The sequence below is a fragment of the Rana temporaria genome, chromosome 6 (genome assembly GCF_905171775.1).
Source record: "Rana temporaria chromosome 6, aRanTem1.1, whole genome shotgun sequence".
Classification (NCBI taxonomy): domain Eukaryota; kingdom Metazoa; phylum Chordata; class Amphibia; order Anura; family Ranidae; genus Rana; species Rana temporaria.
In genome coordinates, this window is record NC_053494.1 from 80,072,130 (window position 1) to 80,092,879 (window position 20,750).

General features: G+C 42.6%; 1 protein-coding gene across 5 annotated transcripts in view; it reads right to left on the bottom strand.

Annotated features, from left to right (window-relative positions):
• The window catches only part of VPS35L (VPS35 endosomal protein sorting factor like), a 1,107,598-nt gene that overhangs the window by 376,042 nt on the left and 710,806 nt on the right, over positions 1-20,750 (bottom strand). For all 5 annotated transcript variants that reach the window (XM_040358550.1, XM_040358549.1, XM_040358548.1 and 2 more), the window contains exon 17: positions 14,907-15,023. In XM_040358550.1, coding sequence (XP_040214484.1) covers positions 14,907-15,023 — 117 coding nt within the window. The remainder of the gene's footprint in view (positions 1-14,906; positions 15,024-20,750) is intronic.

Genomic DNA, 20,750 nt, shown 5'->3' on the forward strand with positions numbered 1-20,750 from the left:
CTCGCACACCGCAAAGGCCGGCCCTGGTCAGAGCGGACAGCCGTGCGGGGGAGAGGGGGGGAGGGGGGGGGGTCGTGTCGGCGCTGCTTCACACATCACATAACGGTGCTCTTTGGACAGTGCAGGAATAAAATAACTAGCCGCCCAGCCCTGGCTGCCTGTCACTGACATCCAAGGTGGATCACTCCCGCCCCCGCCCCCTAGTTTGCACAGCCCAGCGAATCAGGGCTGTGCAAACGAATGAGAAATGAATATTCAAAGTGTGGGAGTGACCCACAGGAGCCAGGGGCGGACACAGGAGGCAGGAGCAGACGGGGGAAGGCTGCAGAAAGATGACGTTTCGTTACCAAGATGGGGTACGAAATTCATAGCCAGGAATGACTGGCCGAACTTCCGGTTTCTGAAAAGTCGGGGATTGCTGCAGATATGACACTGAAGGTGAATTACATTGTTATATACTTTTTAAAGATGTTGCTAATTTAAAAAAAAAAAAATTGCTCTGGAGTACTCCTTTAAGTTGGATAATCTACGATTGTCATGCCATTCTTTTAGAATTGGTGCTGTATCAGAGGCAGCTAAACTTGGTTTGGATAAGAAAAAGATAAAACAAATTGGAAGATGGAAATCAAATGCATATATTTCTTATGTGAGACCTAATGTCCAGTATTAAATTTCAGGTAATCCAAAAGTTATATGGATCATCGGACACTCATTTGTGTTTTGGGCAAATAGGAGAGCTTTGAAAAGGATTTACGGAGAAAAATTGAATTTGGATCCAAAATTATTAAAAATGTATTGGTTTGGTAAAAGGGGGATGATTTGGGAGGAGTTGATGTCGGTACTAGGAAAACTAGTTTATAATTGGCCTTTTCCAGATATTCTGCTTATACACCTGGGAGGTAACGATATTGGCAAACTAAAAACATTACATTTATTGTCTCAAATCCGATCGGCCATAAAAGAGTTTAAGGCTGCTTCTCCTAAGACCGTTGTTGTATTCTCGTAAGTCATTCCTCGCTTAATATGGTTTCAAGTCAGTGAATTATCACTTTTTGAAAATGTTAGGAAGCAAATTAATAGAAGAATAGATAGTCTTAGGGATGAGGACGTGACGTGCGGGAGGTGCCAGACTGCTCCATGGCGGCAGGAGACATCCGCCGTGCTGAGGCTCCGCTGTCATCACTCGTGGACCCGCAGACTACAGCGTGAGAGGCTGGGGTCTGGGAGGACCGAGCGGGAGCCTCATCCCCGCCTAGGACCCGACATTCTCAGGGGACTTTACCTGTAAACGCCGGCAATCGAGTCCCTACGAGACACGCAGCGTCGGAGAAGTTTCAGCCGCTGAGCACTCAGCGCCGGATGGAGGGGAGCCGGTCAGCAATCTGAGCGGGGACACGCTGCGTGGGAGTCGGCGGGTCCCCGGAAGTTCACTGGAGACACGCAGCCTGGCAGCGGTCCAGGAGGAAAACGAAGGGATTGGTGAGGCGCTCAGTTGAGCAGAGTGTGATCGGGTCTCCCCCCCCCCTCTGACCCCCCCCGTCTCCACATTGCCATCCGGGAGTATGATCATTTGTAATCCATAAGGTGTCTTTTTTGTGCAAAATTGACAAATACCTACATGCTAGTTTTTTGGTCTTCTCCTGAGTATGATTTATGTTAGAACTGCAACTGAACATATAATCCAGACCTATGCACAATGAAATAACTGTTGAAATATCTGTGGGCTGCGATATCTGGATTTATTAAATATTCCGTCTGTTTTGACACTTTCACTCTACCTCCACTCTACCTATTGCCTATGACATATCAAAGAGCCTGGCCTTTTGCCCTTACCGAACATAACTGTATGGAACTGCTTTGATTGGCTCTGGCTAGCTGGTGGACTAAAACAGGGCAAATAGAGTGGAGGAGTTGTGAAGCTTGGGGGTAATGATATATTTGTCAGATTGACTCTGCCTCACATTATACAATAATACAACATAATACTCTTAAACAATAACATGTAAAAAAAAAGGGCTCTGGAGGATCTCAAATAGTAAGGGGTGGACGGTAGCATCATGCCTGCAAGATATAAAAAATTAAGAGATAATTCAGAAGTGGACATGAATTCTGATCTACCCTCTTATGAAGTTGCTTAACCGCCCTTCCCACAGTTGAATCAACGTTAACTTCTACAGCCTGAGTGCTGGGGGGCGAAATATACACATAGGGTCTTACCAGCTCCTGTGTAGTTAACATAATTACGGGACAGAACTAAGCAACAGAATAAAGCATTAAAAGGGCAGACACGCTGCAGAAACCTAGTGGGTAAAGGAAGCCCCACACAATCAACAGGCACATATATATTGAGGACACCTCTTGATGCACTTTTATCTCCGTCACCATAATAGTTCTGCTTGTACTCTTTGAAGTTGGGCTGTATACTGAGGGAAATTGGATAATCTACTGCAATATAACAGGACTAAATAGTCAGCAGGCAGTGGGGTACCCCCCCCTTTCCCTCAGTAGGAACGGTATACGGTGTATACTGAGTGCCCCCCTCGGTACTAAGTCTACGATAGCCTACGATAGCTTGCTGCGGCAGCACCAGGATTGGAATTTAAATCAGAACATCCTCAAACTGGGGAAGAGAATTAGACCTACTACCAAGATGAATAGGTCCATGAGAGGTGCAGCCCCAAAGGGGCCTAAAAGTAAAGCCGGGACTAGCTCAATTCAGCACTATATGACCCAAGAGGGCAACACCAAAAGCCCTGTGACGGCAAAGAAAACTGAAAAAAAGAAAACCGTGACTGCAACAGGGGAAGACAGTGCGGACCGCTATAAAGGGGAAACTACCTCAGAAAGTGAACATGAGCAAAGTAGACAGGAGGAGGTAGGCCAGGAGACAAAGCCGCCATCGAAAGTTGAGATGAATGTGATGTTGCTCAGGATGGAAAATGTCATCAAAACAAAAATTGACAAGATAAGAACGGACATAGGAGGCCTCTTAGAAAGAGTAGAGGAGACGGAAAAAAGAATTGAAGAACAAGATTGTGAATTTAATAAATTAAAGACATAAGTCCAAGTTCTGACAGATAATCAAAAAATGCTAGCATACCGGCTAGAAGACCAGTAAAATCGCAACAGGCGACAGAACCTCAGAATCCGTGCGCTAACTGAAGAGAAAGGAGAAGACCTGAGGAAGATCATGAATATCATATTTAACCCCCTGCTAGACAAATCGGCAGAGGCAAAGCCTCTTAAAATTGAACGAGTACACCGAGTAGAGAACCCCAAACAGATAGAAAGAAAGGGTCCGAGAGATGTCATAGTTCGGTTTCGGAACTATGAAGATAAAGCGGAGATCTGGGGTAGGTTGAGGGGGAAGCCCCCCATTAGATACAATGAGGAGGAGATCCAGATTTTCGCGGATTTATCGAAAGAAACACTAACAAGGAGAAGACACTTGAAACCCCTATTGGAGCTAATGCGCTCGCAGAATGTGAAATATCAATGGGGGTTCCCAGCATGCCTCATTGGCCGAAAGGGGGGGATAACCGCACGGTTGCGACACCCAGAAGAGTTGATGGGGTTCTGTCAAAAAATGGACTTCACAGTTCCGGAGCTGCCGGATTGGGTTAATTAGAAAGAGAAAGATTAAAAAGAAAAAAAAAAGGTTGTTTAGATGGAGGGCAGGAGGGGGGGGGGAGAGGGGAGGTGACGGGCTGGCGGGCAGTCATGGGGTATTCTTGAGCACCACCACTTGGAAGAGAGCCGATGGTAAATGGGAGGAGGTTACCAATAGCGGCTCCTAGGCCAAGAATGGGCCGAGGGGAAGGGGGGCGGGAGAGGGGGGCGGGAGGTGTGGGGAGGAGGGAGCATTATAAGGCGGATGTCGTCTTTGTACAGGAGACCCACTTAACATCAGAGTCCAATATTAAGATGTTCTCCCCCAATTTCCCCACATGGTTTTACGGAGATACAATATCAAAGAGGTCACGTGGGGTGGCTATAGGATTTGCGAGGAATGTACGGTTTACACTGGGCGATAGACGGGCCGACCCCAATGGAAGATTTTTATTTTTGAAAGTTAAAATAGGAGGAGTGGATTTTACCTTGGCAAACGTTTATGCCCCCAATGTGAACTCAGTCAAATACGTAAATAAAACCCTAAGGAAATTAAACGATTTTGAGGAAGGGCATGCAGTACTAATGGGGGATCTCAATTGCTGTATGGACCCCATACTTGATAGCACGTCCCGGGCACAGGGGACCAATGGTGAACATTTAAAAGAACTGAAACAACGAATGTCACACAACCAACTGATATATGTATGGCAAACTCTACATCCCAAAGCACGTGACTACACTTGTTACTCCCCTGTGCACGGGACGTACTCAAGGATAGATTATATCCTCATAGATCATTGACTACTTGATAGGGTAATCGACGCAGGGGTTGAGATCACGACAATATCGGACCATGCCCCTATAACTTTAAGAATTAGTACATCATTACAGCAAACAAATTCACCGGCGTGGAGACTGGATGAAAGTTTACTTGAAGACAAAGCGGTAGCAGGGAGAGTCCAAAAGGAACTAGAATTTTATTTCAGGGAGAATGATACGGAAAGGATCTCGGGGGCATCCCTATGGGACGCTCATAAAGCGTATGTAAGAGGGATCTTTATCGCCGAGGGAGCGAGGAAAAAGAAAGAAAGCACTAGGAAAGTAAAATCTTTAACAGAAGAAATTTATAAGTTAGAACAAGATCATAAAACACAGGGTTAAAAGAGAGAAACTCTTCATGCACTATCCCTAAAAAGAGATGAATATAGAGCACTTTCAGAGCAAGAAACAAGGAGACTACTAAATAGAAGGGATAGAGAAAGATATATTTGGGGGAACAAACCCAGTAAGCATTTAGCTAGAATGGTACAAAGAAATAAATCCAGAAATTTTATTGAAAAGATCCAAAAAAAGAATGGGGAATTAGCCAACTCAACCAGGGATATTGCCAAAGTTTTCAGAAATTATTATGAAGGTCTATATTGCTGTACAACAAAAGAAGTGGAACCCCGGAGAGAAAAAGGACAAAATAAGAGCAGTACTACAGAAAGCAAACTTACCTAAGATAGAAGCCCAAGCAACCGCAAAAATGGAAGAGCCCATAACTGAGGAGATGAGCATCGCTCTAAAAAACTCAGCCAAGGGGAAAAGCCCAGGTCCAGACGGCTTTACGACCTTGTATCTGCAAAAGTTTGGTACCATTTTGATCCCTAGACTCTGCCACTATTTTAATGGGTTGGGGGCTGAATATGAGATGAGCCGGGAGGCATTGGAAGCAACAATCACTGTTATAAAAAAAGAGGGAAAAGATAATACACTTTGCTCGGGCCCATCTCACTATTAAATGCACATACAAAGTTGTATGCCAAGATATTGGCCGAACGCCTGAAGGGGCTAATGACAAACATAGTGCACCCTGACCAGGTGGGCTTTATACCTGGTAGAGAGGATAAGGATAATGGGGTTAGGGCTCTCCTTCTCCTTCAGCAAATTAAAGACAGTGGGTCCCCCGGTCTACTCCTGTCAGTTGACGCTGAAAAAGCGTTTGACAGGGTAGACTGGGGGATCATGATTCAAACGCTAGAAAATATAGGCATAGGCCCGCGGATGGTGAGGCGTATTAAAACGCTTTACCACCACCCGTACGCCAGGATTAAAATTAATGGGTCCCTATCTACTCCCTTAGAGATGAGGAATGGGACTAAGCAGGGATGCCCACTGTCCCCTCTCCTATTCATACTTTCGCTGGAACCCCTACTGGCAATGATACGTAACAATTCCGAGATTATGGGACCCAAAGTCAGGGAAGAAGAGCACAAATTGGCCGCCTTTGCGGACGATATCCTATTTTTCATAAGCAACCCCAGAAAAACACTCCCAAATTTAATGAGAAATATTATACAGTACGGCGAGGTCTCAAATTTCAAAATGAATGTATCCAAGACGGAGATCCTGAATGTCAATATTTCTAAGGAGGAAAAGCGTTACCTCCAAAAGGCATTCAATTTCTCCTGGAAAAAATAAATAAATTACCTCGGCATAAAACTTGTAAACTCTCTAAAGAAAATGTATAGAGTCAACTATATCCCCCTGTTAAACAAAATTAAACGAGAAATTAAAACTATCTATTATCGGCCAATATCATGGTTTGGCAGGATAAACATCGTAAAAATGGTCTTGATCCCAAAAATTATTTATACATTTCAAATGGTCCCAGTAGCATTGCCATAGACGTACATTAAAATATTAAACTCCCTTCTGATGAACTACATCTGGAAGAACAAAAAACAGAGGATTTCTGCTCAAGTATTAAAACAGAATAAGAAAATGGGTGGACTGGCGGTCCCAGATATCAGAAAATATTATGTTGCTACGTTTCTTGCACGGGTAATAGAGTGGGCCAAAGAAAATCTAGACAAAAGATGGATTAATATTGAATGTGCACTTGCACGGGCACAATTGGGACGAATAATTTGGAATCCACCACAACATAGAACTTTAGACACTTCTGCACATGAAATTACATTTAACACACTGCGGGTCTGGGATAGATTACACAAACAATTGAAACTAAAATGTAACTCCCCACTAATGGACCTTAAAGACAATGAATACTTTGCACCAGGGACTGAAGGGGTGGGAGGGAATTGGATTAAAAATAGAACTCAGGTTAGGGACATAATACACAAGGGTAAGATTTTGACACTTCACGAGATTACAGTAAAGATAGAATCCATGAGGCTGGACGAATGGCGATATATGCAGTTGGCGCTCTTTATCAAGCGTCTCCCGCTTCCGCTCCAACCACGTGAGGAGTACACATCGATTGAAAAACTCTGCAGTACCGACAGCTCAAAAGGCAACATTTCTAAAATCTATAGGTTTCTGTTTAAAAGGGATGAGTTAGAGATCCCAAAATACATCCTAAAATGGGAAAGAGAACTGGACGCACCTAGAGGAAAAACGTCAGTAACTAGAATAATAAAAATGATCCATACCTCTGCAATAGACGCAAGGACTGCTGAGATGAATTTCAAATGCTTAACGGGGTGGTACGCTACCCCAGACAAAACTAGCAAATATAGAGAAGGGCAGTCAGCAGATTGTTGGAGAGGATGTACAGTAAGGGGGACAATGGCCCACCTATGGTGGGACTGTCCGGTAATAAAAAACTATTGGAAAAAAATTCTGCCACTGATTAAGGAAATAACCAAGAAAGAGAGAATAGAAGACCCATGGGTAGTTCTGTTCCATGGGGGGGAAGAGAGTATAAATTAATATAAAAGATCGTTGACTCCCCATCTACTCAACGCAGCCAAACGCCTAATACCAAAAAAGTGGAGGGAAGTAGAAAGCCCACAAGTGTGGGAGTGGATGGAGTCAGTTGAGGAGACCTACAGGAGGGAGGAGCGGAAGGACGGGACGGACGAGGAAAATGCTGACCACAGGGATAAATGGGCAAATTGGTTTGAGTTAAAAAAAACTAGGGGATACATGGAAAGTTCAAGTAGCATCTGGGACAAATTAGTAAAGTGGAGTCACGAGATGGTGGGGTGGGCGGGGGGGGGGGGGTTAGTAGGGGGGAGGGGGAGGACCGCTGAGTTCATATGTATTCCCTTATTATCTTCTCTGATTGAAAAATTCAATTTACCTTCTATAAAAATAGATAATATATTTAAAAAACAAAAAAAAAAAAAAAGGGAAAAAAAGAATTAGCATGAAAAACCAAAATATGGAATTATACATCCGCAGATGATGCTAAAACTTCTTCGGAGATGATGGGGGACCATCTTCCATGAGAAAGTCACCAATAAAGTTATTGACTGAGCGGAAAAAGAGAAAAAAAAGAAAAAAAAATTGAAGAATAGATAAGTTTATGTCATTAGGATATGGAATATCTTTTAGGAATTTAGAGTTGGAAGGAGGACTTCCAGGACTATATCAGAGGGATGGAATCCATCTCTCGGATGTGGGTCTGGATATCCTGAACTCGGATTTCCAAACAGTCATTGAAAAGGCCGCGGTTTGGGGTAGGTAGGCAGGAGGCTTGTTATGGCTGCTGCCTTATTGGGGACAATTTATGATTAAAGTTATGCTTGTTATACAACTTGAGCTATAAGGGCTGAGTTGTTAAGTTTATATTGGTATTTATGAGAAAAAGTTAAGGTGAATTCTAATAAAATGATTTATGGATTTGTTGATAAGAGTTATTTTGAATGGTAAACCAATAATAAAGCCGCGGCCAATAAAATAAATACAATTATTTTGTTAATCCAAAAATATTGCAGTGTCGTTCTTTATTCAATTGACTGTTTGGGAAAAAATATTATATAGCTGCTTTCTGTCCCATTTATTTTTCTCAATCTGAGAACAGCACTATTCCAGAGGTGTACTGCATGTTTTTCACGGATGTTATCATTGGATAGATCCTTTCAGAGACACTACTTATTCATTTATTTGGACTTTCTTTGAATTTGCACATTGATTATCGTTTTCTTATTTTTCTCACGTGTGTTATGGAACCCATCCAATTTCATTATTAGTGGGGTTCTCCTTTATAATATTGACACTTTTATTTAGTGACAGTAGACACCATCATTTTGTGTTGCACTTTTTATTTCACATATTGTGTATCATCATCATTTATTCTGGTTTTATGTTCAATGTTTTGTAATAAGCTTTAATAAAACCTTTGATTTAAGAAACAAATAAAAAATAAATCAAAGACTGGTCAGACTACGGACACAGTACGGCACAGTAGAGCAGAAGTTTATTTTTGTTTGATGGTAATATGCCCATTTTCTTCTGTTTGGAAATATCTTGTGCATTAAACATGGTGTTTTCCTAAAGAGACTGAGTTTGTCCCTGCATTGAGTCTGATCCCCTACAAATTATATATATATATATATATATATATATATATATATATATATATATATATATATATATATATAGTCATTACCCTCTGACCGAGAGAGATGTGGATCACATAAACACGCGACAAGACTTACAACATAAATAGACCTGAAGTGTGCCTTGGTGGTCTGGTCAGTATGCCAAGAAAAGGGGGCATACCCAAGGTAAGTAATGGGTAGTTAATTGAAGAAGGATATGCTGAGAAGTGCCCTGAGAAGGGCGGGAGGGTGTCGAATGCGATTGAATGCGCAGACTCACGGACATGAGGTGAGCTGGGAAGAGTCGGCCCAGTGACGTGTAGTACCGCACACTGAACCGACAAAGAGCATGTGTGAGTGGGCTGCTTAAATACCCTCCGGGCTCCTCCCATAAACTCAGGCCACCATACTGCCCTTCTTATTTATGGTCATTACCCTCTGACCGAGAGAGATGTGGATCACATAAACACGCGACAAGACTTACAACATAAATAGACCTGAAGTGTGCCTTGGTGGTCTGGTCAGTATGCCAAGAAAAGGGGGCAAAAGACTCAGATAGGGAAATAGTTTATATTGATTTCTTGTATTTATTGAGCCAGCTTGGTAAAGGCTTGTGCCATTCCTTCATGAGGATTTGGGATGTATGTGGCAAAACAAGGAGACTTCCATCAGCCTGGTATCTTGATTATCTTGGGAGGCAACTGAGGCTGCTCTAATTCGGAAAGAATGTCCAGAGAACTGACTGGGATTTGAAGCACAAGTTACTTAGGAGGATTCTGACATGCTTGACACACTGGCTAACACTCAGGGAGCTAATTTAGAAAGGGTAGCAACGAGCTACCATCAGATTGGCTGGGTAGATGGAGCAGTAGTGGGTCGAGCACAGTCACTGGGCGTCAGGCGTTGTTAGTCTGAAACAGGTTGATGTCAACCCCAGGGGCTGGTTTGTTGAGTTTGCAGACTGTGAGAGTGTAGTGGTTTGAAAGCGAGTCGGTGGCGTCGGAGCAGTGTCTGACTGTCGGAGCCGCTGACTAAATTCACTAGGTTGTAGGGAACCGTAGAAGGCCTGGTAGATGGCTGTTTGGGTGACTAGTCTGGGCAAAGCCCTAAACAGGGAACGAGTAAGGATTTCAGACATGTCCCTAAAGAGGGGACTCTTGAAAGGTAGGCGCTTGTCACTGACTACAGGTTGGTGCTTCTGTATGCCCTGTAGGAGGGACTTGACTGCATGGGCTCGAGAATACTGACGGTTTACTGGGGTCCTGCAGGGACAGGAAATGCTGGATGCCATCTAGATATGGCGTGATAGTATTGTGAGAAATGGTCAGCTGCATGTGGCAATACAATATGAAGGCTAGGATGTGTCCAACGTTGCCTATTGCTGCTCCGGGGCAAGGGGCCAAAAATTTGCGATTAGTGTTCCAAGCAGTGTGATAGGCCTTCAGTGTGTTGCGTGCCAAGGAGTGGTTAATAAGTTGGATTGCGTTGGTGAGATGCGACTTCAGTCCATCGTCAGCAATGTCCATGGTGGGACAGGGATAGTTGTTGGGTCTGCTCCAGGTTGTTTCTGGAAAAAAACATCCAATCCAAGGTTGGAATAGGAAAGCGCAACAGCTGCTTTTTGCATTTGCCTGGAAAAGGTCTACATAAGATATTAACTTGTGACTGAGTGACAGCTGCGCGAGCCTGCACAGGAAGTGATGGGGAGTGACTTAGATCTACCTTAATTGATGTCAGCTGTGGCCTGATTGTCTGTGGTGAAGAACAGTGTCGGTCCTGTTCAAGTGTGGTCCCAGACCTGGGCAGGTGCCACGATGGGGTGCAGCACGAGGCGTGATTAAGACTGGGTGAAGCAAAAATTTAAGAGAATTTCTGGGGGCCAAGGTTTGGAGAACCAGTGGCGGCCTAAAAATGGCTGCAAAAGCCTTTGGTGGCTCGGCTGACACTGCCGGGATGAAGATTGAAATGCTGTTCGATCAGGTGGGGAAGTTGTCCCACATAGCCAAGTCTGCTACTGATGCTTGGTCTAGTTTGAGAACTTGGACTGGATCTTGCATTGGTGTGAGAAAATCAAGACAATACACAGGTGCTCAACAAGACGATATACATGCACTCGCAGGCCAACGTGCACTCGCAGGCCAACGTGCACTCGCTGGTGCTGGATGAAAACCTGAACTAACCACAGGGAAAAAAAACACAGAGAAAAAGATGAGTGGCCCGCTTGCCACTGAAGATGAATGGCCAACTGGGTGCCACTGTGTGTTTGTGTGGCTGATTGTTTGTCACTGAGGTGTGTTTGCAAGTTTATTTTGTATTTGGGTTTGCACGTAGGTGCGTGCTGCAAAGTGTTTTATACTACTGCAGACAATATTGTGCGGTTGCAAGGGTGTCAGGTTGCTGGGACGATATTGTGTGGTTGCAGGGGCCTTGAGTATGAAGGTTTGTTTTGAGACGGCATTGCGTGGTTGCAAGGGTCTCAGTCTGGTTTGCCGAGATGGTATTGCGTGGTTGCAAGGGTCTCGATGATTATGAGGTTTGTTTTGAGATGGCATTGTGTGGTTGCACGGGTCTCAACAAGTGAGGGGTTGCTGAGACGATGTTGCGTTTTACAATGGTCTCAAATGAGTGTCGGCCGCTGAGACAACTTTGTATGGCTGCAAGGGTCTGAATGGGTGTCAGGTTGCTGAGACGATATTGCATTTGCAATGGTCTCAAATGAGTGTCAGGTTGCCAAGACGACTTTGTATGGCTGCAAAGGTCTGAACAGGTGTGAGGTAGCCAAGATGATATTACATTTAGCAAGGGTCTCAAATGAGTGTCAAGTTGCTGAGACAATATTCCCCTTTATTTTTTATGAAAACGACTGTGAATGAAACGCTGGTAAACATGAGTTACCGCATCTGGCAGTGTTTACAAGCTGTTACAGGCATTGGCGTTTCGAATGCCTCTGAACATCCGTCTGAACCCATTTTTTTTTCTGGAAGGTTTCTAAACTCAACTGCCTAGAAACGACTACGAATGATCCTGTGTACATGTACTGATAAGATAACAGAGGAGAAATCAGGGGCGTCTGATAAAACACCCAACTGTTCCTAAACGTCTGTTTATCAACAGCAGTGTACATGAGGCCAAAGATGATTTGTCTGGCTGCAAGGGTCTCAATGAATGCCAGGTTGCTGGGGCGAGATAGCATGGTCACTAAGGTCTTTGACGAGTGGGAGGTTGCTCAAGACGGTATTGCGTGGTTGCAAGAGTCTTGATGAGTGTGGAGCTGCTGAGACAGTATTGTGTTTGCAAGGGACTCAACAATGGTGTGAGGCTGCTGAGACGGTATTGCGTGGTTGCAAGAGTCTTGATGAGTGTGGGGCTGCTGAGACGGTATTGCGTTTGCAAGGGTCTGAACTATGGTGTGAGGCTGCTGAGACGGTATTGCGTGGTTGCAAGGGTCTTGAGTGTAGGGCTGCTGAGACGGTATTGAGTTGTATGGGTCTCAACAATGGTGTGAGGCTGCTGAGACGGTATTGCGTGGTTGCAAGGGTCTTGATGAGTGTAGGGCTGCTGAGATGGTATTGAGTTGTATGGGTCTCAACAATGGTGTGAGGCTGCTCAGATGGTATTGCGTGGTTGCAAGGGTCTTGATGAGTGTAGGGCTGCTGAGACGGTATTGCGTTTGTATGGGTCTCAACAAGGGTGTCAGGCTGCTGAGACAATTTTGCATGGTTGCAATGGTCTCGACAGGTGTCAGGTTGCTGGGCCGAGATTGTGTGGTGGCAATTTTTTTTTTCTGCACTTTTATATTTCTTTTTGTGTTTTTTTTTGCGTTTTTTTTATATATCTATTTTTTTTTTGCGTTTTTGTAAGAGTCATGTGTTGCAAGGGTCTTAACAAGGGTGTCAGGCTGCTGAGACGATTTTGTGTGCTTGCAAGAGTTTCGATGGATGTGGGGCTGCTGAGACGGTATTGCGTTTGCAAGGGTCTCAACAAGGGTGTCAGGCTGCAGAGACAAATTTTGCGTGGTTGCAACGGTCTCAACAGGTGTCAGGTTGCTGAGCTGAGATTACGTGGTGGCAATTTATTTTTTGCGTTTTTATATATATTTTTTCTTTTTGCGTTTTTTTTTTTTTTTGCATTTTGTAAGGGTCATGTGTTGCAAGGGTCTCAACAAGGGTATCAGACTGCTGAGATGATTTGCATGGTTACAAGGTCTCAATCAATAATAATTGGGTTACTGTGGGATAGAAACACCTGGCTTGTTTGTACCTTAAGCAAGCAGTATAAGGTAGAAGGACAACGCCTGTTTGAATCGTAGGTTCCGCAGGGGCCACTAATGAACGATATGGGAGACAACGAATGGTAGCAAATTGATAAGACATATAGAATGTAATTACAAATCTTACTTGCGACAGTGGGCCATGCGAGCGAGTTTGCGGCGGACTGTGGCTGAAGTGAAACGTGTCGGGAACATGTAGCGTGATGCCGTGCATGGGGCAAAACAACGAGGTTTGGTGTAGAAAACAGAACACGAGAAGTGCGTATCAATGCTTTGTAAGCTCCACTGCGGGAACCAAACATATGGTACAGGTGACACCATTAGTGGCCACAAATTTCACATGACAAACAAGCTAACAAATACTACCTGGGACAGTGAACGTGCGACTGGGTTTGCGTTGGACTGGAGTGGATGTGCAACACATCCCAAGAGTGTGGTGTGGTGCCATGCATGACAGACAGGCAATAACTTTGGTAGAAGAGCCGTGTACAAGCAATTCGTAAGTTCCGCTGCGGGAACTAAAACACACAACATGGGGGAAACAATGAATGACAACGGTAGAAAGTATGCAATGTATCTGATACAAAACGGTTGTAAAATGCATGAAATGAATCCGATATGAATTGATAGTAAGGAGTATTGAACAAATCTGATACGAATTGGTTGTAGAGTGTATGCTACCCCTTTGCTTTGAAACCGAACACCTACCAACCACCCATTCCCCCAGGCTAATCAAGTGCAGACAAGGCACCATGTGAGTCCAATTACCACCTCAATCTGCCAAAGAACCCATACAAACACATGTCAATCTCCAAATGGATTTACAAATGAATCGTATGTTTGGCAGAAGGAAGTTACAAATGTACTATGCCTGAGCCGAATGATGTTGGAACATGAGCAAAAGTAACTCAGAGGCAGATTTTTTCCCAAAAGGGATGCAGGATAGGAAGCATAACAAATTGCAAGATTGCACAAGATACAAAAAGGTTTGAATCCTACCTGCGACAGTAAGCGGGAACCGCCGGCGAAGACCATGAAGGGAGAAGCCGCAAAGCGCTTGCGATGTCGAATGCGATTGAATGCGCAGACTCACGGACATGAGGTGAGCTGGGAAGAGTCGGCCCAGTGACGTGTAGTACCGCACACTGAACCGACAAAGAGCATGTGTGAGTGGGCTGCTTAAATACCCTCCGGGCTCCTCCCATAAACTCAGGCCACCATACTGGCCTTCTTATTTATATTTAAAATTCAACAAATGTTGCACTTGAATTTGACTTGATTTTGGCCCTTTTGTAACCCCCCCCCCCCCCACAACAGTAATCAGACTGACCAGACTGGAGGTATTGCATGGCAATAATTGGGGCCAATCAGATATCCTGTCCTTTACATATGCTGAAAAATAAAATCCTGAAAGCAGGAGAGCACAGAAGTTATTTCCTCAATCTGTTTTTGCTCCTTCGCTCTTCAGTCACAAGCTGGTACTGTAGATGAAGGTTACTTAGCAGGGTTATTTAAATACAGGTAGGAAAAGTCAGGCTGGCTGTGCTGTGCTGCAATGTTCAAGACTGGAGGGGCATTGATAAAATATTGGCAGGTATGACAGCTCCCCTATATGTATGTCAAATGTGCATTTAGCAGTTTGTCTGGAGATGGGCTTAATTTATGTTTATTTTAATTTATAAATAACATACCTGTGGGATCTTCAACTTTGTAATCACTTTCCATGCTTCATTTAAAACGTGTAGTCTGTCACCCTCAGGAGGGTCAGCCAAAGCCAAGTTCAATCCCAAAGAGCGGAAAAGTAGATGCTTAAAAAAAATAAAATAAAAAAATAAACTATGTTCATTAAGTCACAGAACAGCAAACCGTAGCCAGCAATAACTGTAGCTTTACTTTTTTACTCCACAGCTAATAATGATTAGATAATGAACTTCATGCCACTGTCTGCATGGGGGACATCTGGTAATTAATAGTATTTAGATATCCAGAGTGCCGTGATCCATTATTAGGAAAAAAGTACATTATGATATGATTTTATGATAAATGTATGTTACCATGGCATGGCCACCACAAACATACTGAAGTGCACTGTGCCACATCCCTGAAAGACACAGGAGAAAAAATGCAATTGCAGGAAGATGGGGCATTATGGGCACTGTATCAACAAGAAAGAAACACAAGTATATATTTAAACATGGTATTTTATTGACAGAATCATTAAAGCCAAATAAAACATATCTAGAATGGCCTGAACTAGTGTGCGAGTGTACCCACCCTCCCAAAAATAGGTAGGGCAACCCCCAAAGTAACAATTATTCAGCATAATAAAGAACATCACCAGACCATTGATAGTAAACACAAGGCTGGAGTTAAATAAATTTAGTTATAAGTTATAAAGGGTGCTCCCAAAACGATCACTATAAGTGCAAAAAGTGATCTATGCAATATATATATATATATATATATATATATATATATATATATATATATATATATATATAACACACACACACACACACACACACACACACACACACAGGGTGGGCCATTTATATGGATACACCTTAATAAAATGGCAATGGTTGGTGATATTAACATCCTGTTTGTGGCACATTAGTATATGTGAAGGGGGAAACTTTTCAAGATGGGTGGTGATCATGGTGGCCATTTTGAAGTCAACCATTTTGAATCCAACTTTTGTTTTTACAATAGGAAGAGGGTCATGTCACACATCAAACTTATTAGGAATTTCACAAGAAAAACAATGGTGTGCTTGGTTTTTTTTTTTTCCACTTGACTCCACCAACACTAGGCAGCAAGACTTGCTCACGGTTCGACCGCCCATAGCGTCTCTCTTGTGGCTTTGCATCATGCGTGGTTCTTTATTAATTTTTCCCCTTTTGATATATTTTTTTCTTTTTTTAATACAATTGCACATTTATCATTTTTGAACCAACAGTTATGCTCTTTCACTTCGACCCGTCGGGGAAATACAGACTTAATATTGTGGCTAGCCTCATCTTTTTCTTTCTTTTCTTTTTTTTTCCCCTTTTCTTGCAAGGTTTTTCAAATCTTGTTTGATTTCATTGATTAAAGGAACAAAATTGACCAGATAAAGTTTTTCCACTGTTGGTGTGATCTTTACTCCTAAGTAGCTTATAGCTTATTTTTCCCATGTGAATGGGAATTCTTTCTGCAATTCTTCTGCTTCTCTCTTGTCTATACCCAGATACAGGATTACCGTTTTTATCGGGTTTATTTTAAAATGGGAAAGTTCGCCATATCTTTTTATTTCCTTTATAACATTGGAGAGGGAAACTCTAGGTTTGGTCAAGTATAGGAGTATGTCGTCTGCGTACGCCGCCACCTTGTGTTCGTCGTCTCCCACTCTCACCCCCCCTATGTCCGGATTTTTGCTAATAATGGTTCCAGTGTTATTACATATAGGAGGGGCGAGAGCGGGCATCCCTGTCTGGTTCCATTTTTCATTTCAAACACAGACGACACACTCCCATTGACCTTCACCCTTGCCGTTGGATGGCTATATAGATTCCTTACCCATTTCATAAATTTTGGTCCCAGGCCTATGCTTTGTAAGGTTTCCATCATAAACCCCCAGTCGACTCTGTCGAATGCTTTTTCAGCATCTAATGACATGAGTACGACTGGGGGTTTCTTTTTTTTTTTGTCTTGTTGTAATAACAATAAGGTCCTTATGCTATTATCTCTCCCTTCTTTACTGGTTACAAAACTTTTTATCCTTGGTGCCAATATTTTTGCATATACCTTTAGGTCTGCATTTAACAATGCTATTGGTCAATAGTTGGAACACAAAGTTCCATCTTTTCCTGTTTTAGGAATAATATAAATATTGGCAAGGAGAGATTCTTTTCTTATTTCTTCTTCCTCTCCTATTTTTTTTTCTTATTCAATATTTTTATTTTGTAAAAGGGAAAGGCATACAGAACAGAATACATATTCCAAAAAAAAAAAACAGCATCACCACGTCCAAATATTACAGATGCAAAAATATAACATATACCTTTATTCTATCCATCTATGCAATTTGAACTGATATTTTCTATACTTTATGTATCCCTCTCTCCCTTTTACTATATGTCTTCTTCAACCTAAAACCTAACCCCCCAAAAAAAACAAAAAAAAAAACATTTCTACCCCCCATGCCAACTATTCCCTGAGATGTGCGGCACCAAATCTTATAAAATTCCTTTATATTCATATTCAAATTTCCAATTTCAGCCAAATTTATTGTTCTTCTGTTATTATTCCTCCAGCATTTTCTTCGCTTCCTCTGAATTAATAAATGTTTTCCAACCCAACCAGATATCATTATATTGTTTCCTCCTATTTTGAGCTGAAATAACTAAATCCTCCATTGCCTCTATCTCCTGAATTCTAGTAAGCCACCGTGCTATAGAGGGAGGTCTAGAGTCCCTCCAGCTTCGGGTGACTCCCACCTTTGCTGCGTTAATCATGTGACATATGACTGATTTCCTGTAATTCAGGACTGGAATCTGTGAACAATGAAGCAAAAAAAAAGGCGGGATCATTTGGTATCTGATATTTTGTAAAATTGAGATATTCTCCTCACAAAAGTGTCTCATTTTTTCACAGGTCCAGAATATATGCAAAAGTGTTCCCAGCTCCCTCCCACATCTCCAACATTGGTCTGGGTTTTCTTTTGCAAATTTTATAAGCCTTACTGGGGTATAATACCATTGTGTGAGAATTTTATAACTGGCTTCTTGGGTTCTTGTACAAATCGAAGAGTTAAATGTCAGTAGAATAATCTGTTTACATTCAATTAGAGTAAAATTTCTCTCCAGAGCTTCTTCCCATTTGCCAATTCCTGACATCACATAATCTTCTGGAGGAGCATTCAAAAGGCCATACATCTTTGATACCATCTGCGAGAGTGGTTCCTCATCACTACAGTATTGTTCAAACACTGTCAACTGCCTTTGAAAGTCCTCCACCGATCCTAGTGATCTCAGGAAATGGCTTAACTGAATTGCCTGCCAGAAAGTGAGCCCAAAGGACCCCCCCTTCCTTGTCAGGTCACCCACTGATGGCCAATTATCTGACTGTATCTGACTGTATAAAATGTGCAGCCTGATAGACGCCCTTCTGTCTAAGATTCTCAAAATTACCCTTTTCCTGTCCTGGTGTGAAATTCGGATTTCCTAATATGGGTAGCAATGGTGAGTATTTTGACGAGAATTCCTGATTCCTACATATTTTTGCTGATATTCTTAACGTAGGTCCTATTGTAGGGTGTTTTTTAAGATGTATTGGTAATTCTGCATAACACCACAATGCTCTAGATAATGGGATCGGGCTAACCTGTTGTTCCATATCTACCAAGCATTTTGACTCTCTATGCCTGCACCAGTCAACCATCCTTGTCAGGTGAATTGCTCTATAGTATTTCACTATGTCTGGGACAGCCATCCCCCCTACTCTCTTCGGCATTCTCAGTAGTTCTCTCTTTATTCTAGGTCGTTTCCCCGCCCATATAAAGTTCATAAACAGCCTATCTAATTGACGAAGGAAAGAAGCTGGGACAAAAATTGGGAGTGCCTGGAAGAGATACAGTATTTTTGTCAAAATAGACATCTTCACTATACTACTCCGCCCAAACCAGGAATGCAGGCCATGTTGCCATTTATCTAGGAGTGTTCGTATTGAGCCATACAAGGATGGGAAATTTAACCCAAAAATATTCTTTATATTTGCTGGTATATGCGTACCCAAATATTTCAGGACCTTCCCCCATTTAAATCCAAAGTTCCGTCTTATGGTTTCCCCCATATTGGCTGGCATTGCCACTTCCATTGCCTCGAATTTGGTTCTATTGATTTTTAAGTTAGACATCCTTCCATATAGCTCAATTTCGTTTACCAGATTAGGAAGTGAGATGTGAGGATTAGTCAAGGAGAAAAGCAGATCATCTGTGTATGCTGCCACCTTGTGCATCTGCTCCCCCATTTGAGTTCCCTGGATATCCAAGTTCCGCCGAGTTCTATTTAATAAAGGCTCCAATGAGAGAGCAAACAACAAGGGCGATAAGGGGCATCATTGTCTTGTACCATTTGAGATCTTAAACGGGCAGGAAATAACTCTGTTTACTTTTACTGAGGCACGTGGAGTCGTGTAAACACTCATAATCCACCTGACCATCTACCGGGAATGTCAGACGTTTGAACGCAATCTCTGCAAGTAATTGGAAGAGTATCTATCATTTCCTATATTGCAGCTCACATAGCTGGTAAGACCTTTCCAATTACAATTTCAATTGTATTAAGTTTGACAAGCAAGTATCTTTCGTCACTGAATTCCCCTCGCAGGAACTGTGTGCTATACTGAGAACTGCCTCGATCTCTTTGAGTCCACGATACAGGAGTGGGACTGTTTATACATATAACCAATCGGGTTTGGTTACCAACAATAGAACTGCAGTCCCGCAAGTCCTGTTAAAACCCCGAATGCCTATATTGATTACTCTGGATACTTTTGCGTGCAAGGCATATCTCGCCAGATAGTGGGCTCCACTTTTGCCCCCTTGTCCCAACTAACAGCTGTCCACATAGCATCTTCATTCCAGATCCATCCAGGGCATTTTCATTTCAGCCTGTTCCCCCTCCCCGCAGTGTCACTTCTGTGATTTGTTCACCAATTTATTAGGCTTATTTCCATAGCATATTTTTAAATCTTAATAGGGGTTTGCCCTGGTGAACCATCACAGAAATGACACCCATGTGTCCGGACTGTCTGAGTTTCATTGTTATATGTTTGTTATATGTTTTTTGTTTGTTAGTCTGACATAACTATATTGCCTAGGCGATAGTATACCTTTTCACTTATCAGCTCTGCCACGTTTTTTACGTCATTAAATATATTGACATTTTTTATCTTGTTTTGTAGTACTATATATTCAATAAATTATAGAGATTATTCGCACCCTTGAGTATAGACCTTGATTTACCAATAGTAGCCTCTCTCTGGGGGGGAACCTTTTTTTCTTTTAAGGGTTCCCTCCCAGGTTTTTGTATATTTGCTCAGTAGGTTTTGGTTACGGTAAACAACCCCACTATTGGGGGAGTGTCTCCTCGGTGCCGTTACTACATTACTTCATCTAGTTATCATATGGGACACATTTTGTTTTTTCTTTCTGATCATATGTTCCCCCAGCCCCACCTGGCCCAGCATCTCCTCCAGGAACCTCCAACTCACCCTATCAAACGCTTTTTCGGCATCAGTATTCACCAAAACGCAAGGGATTTTTTTTGTCTCAGCATAGTGGATCAAATTAATGATCTTAATTGTGTTATCCCTAGCTTCTCTTCCGGGAATAAACCTTACTTGATCCAAGTTCACTAACTGCGCCACCCAGGGTTGAAGACGGGTTGCAATTATTTTTGAAAAAAGTTTTAAGTCAACATTTAATAGAGAGATAGGCCTGTAGCTGCCACAATCTGCCGGGTCCTTCCCCTCCTTAGGTATCACTGTAATGT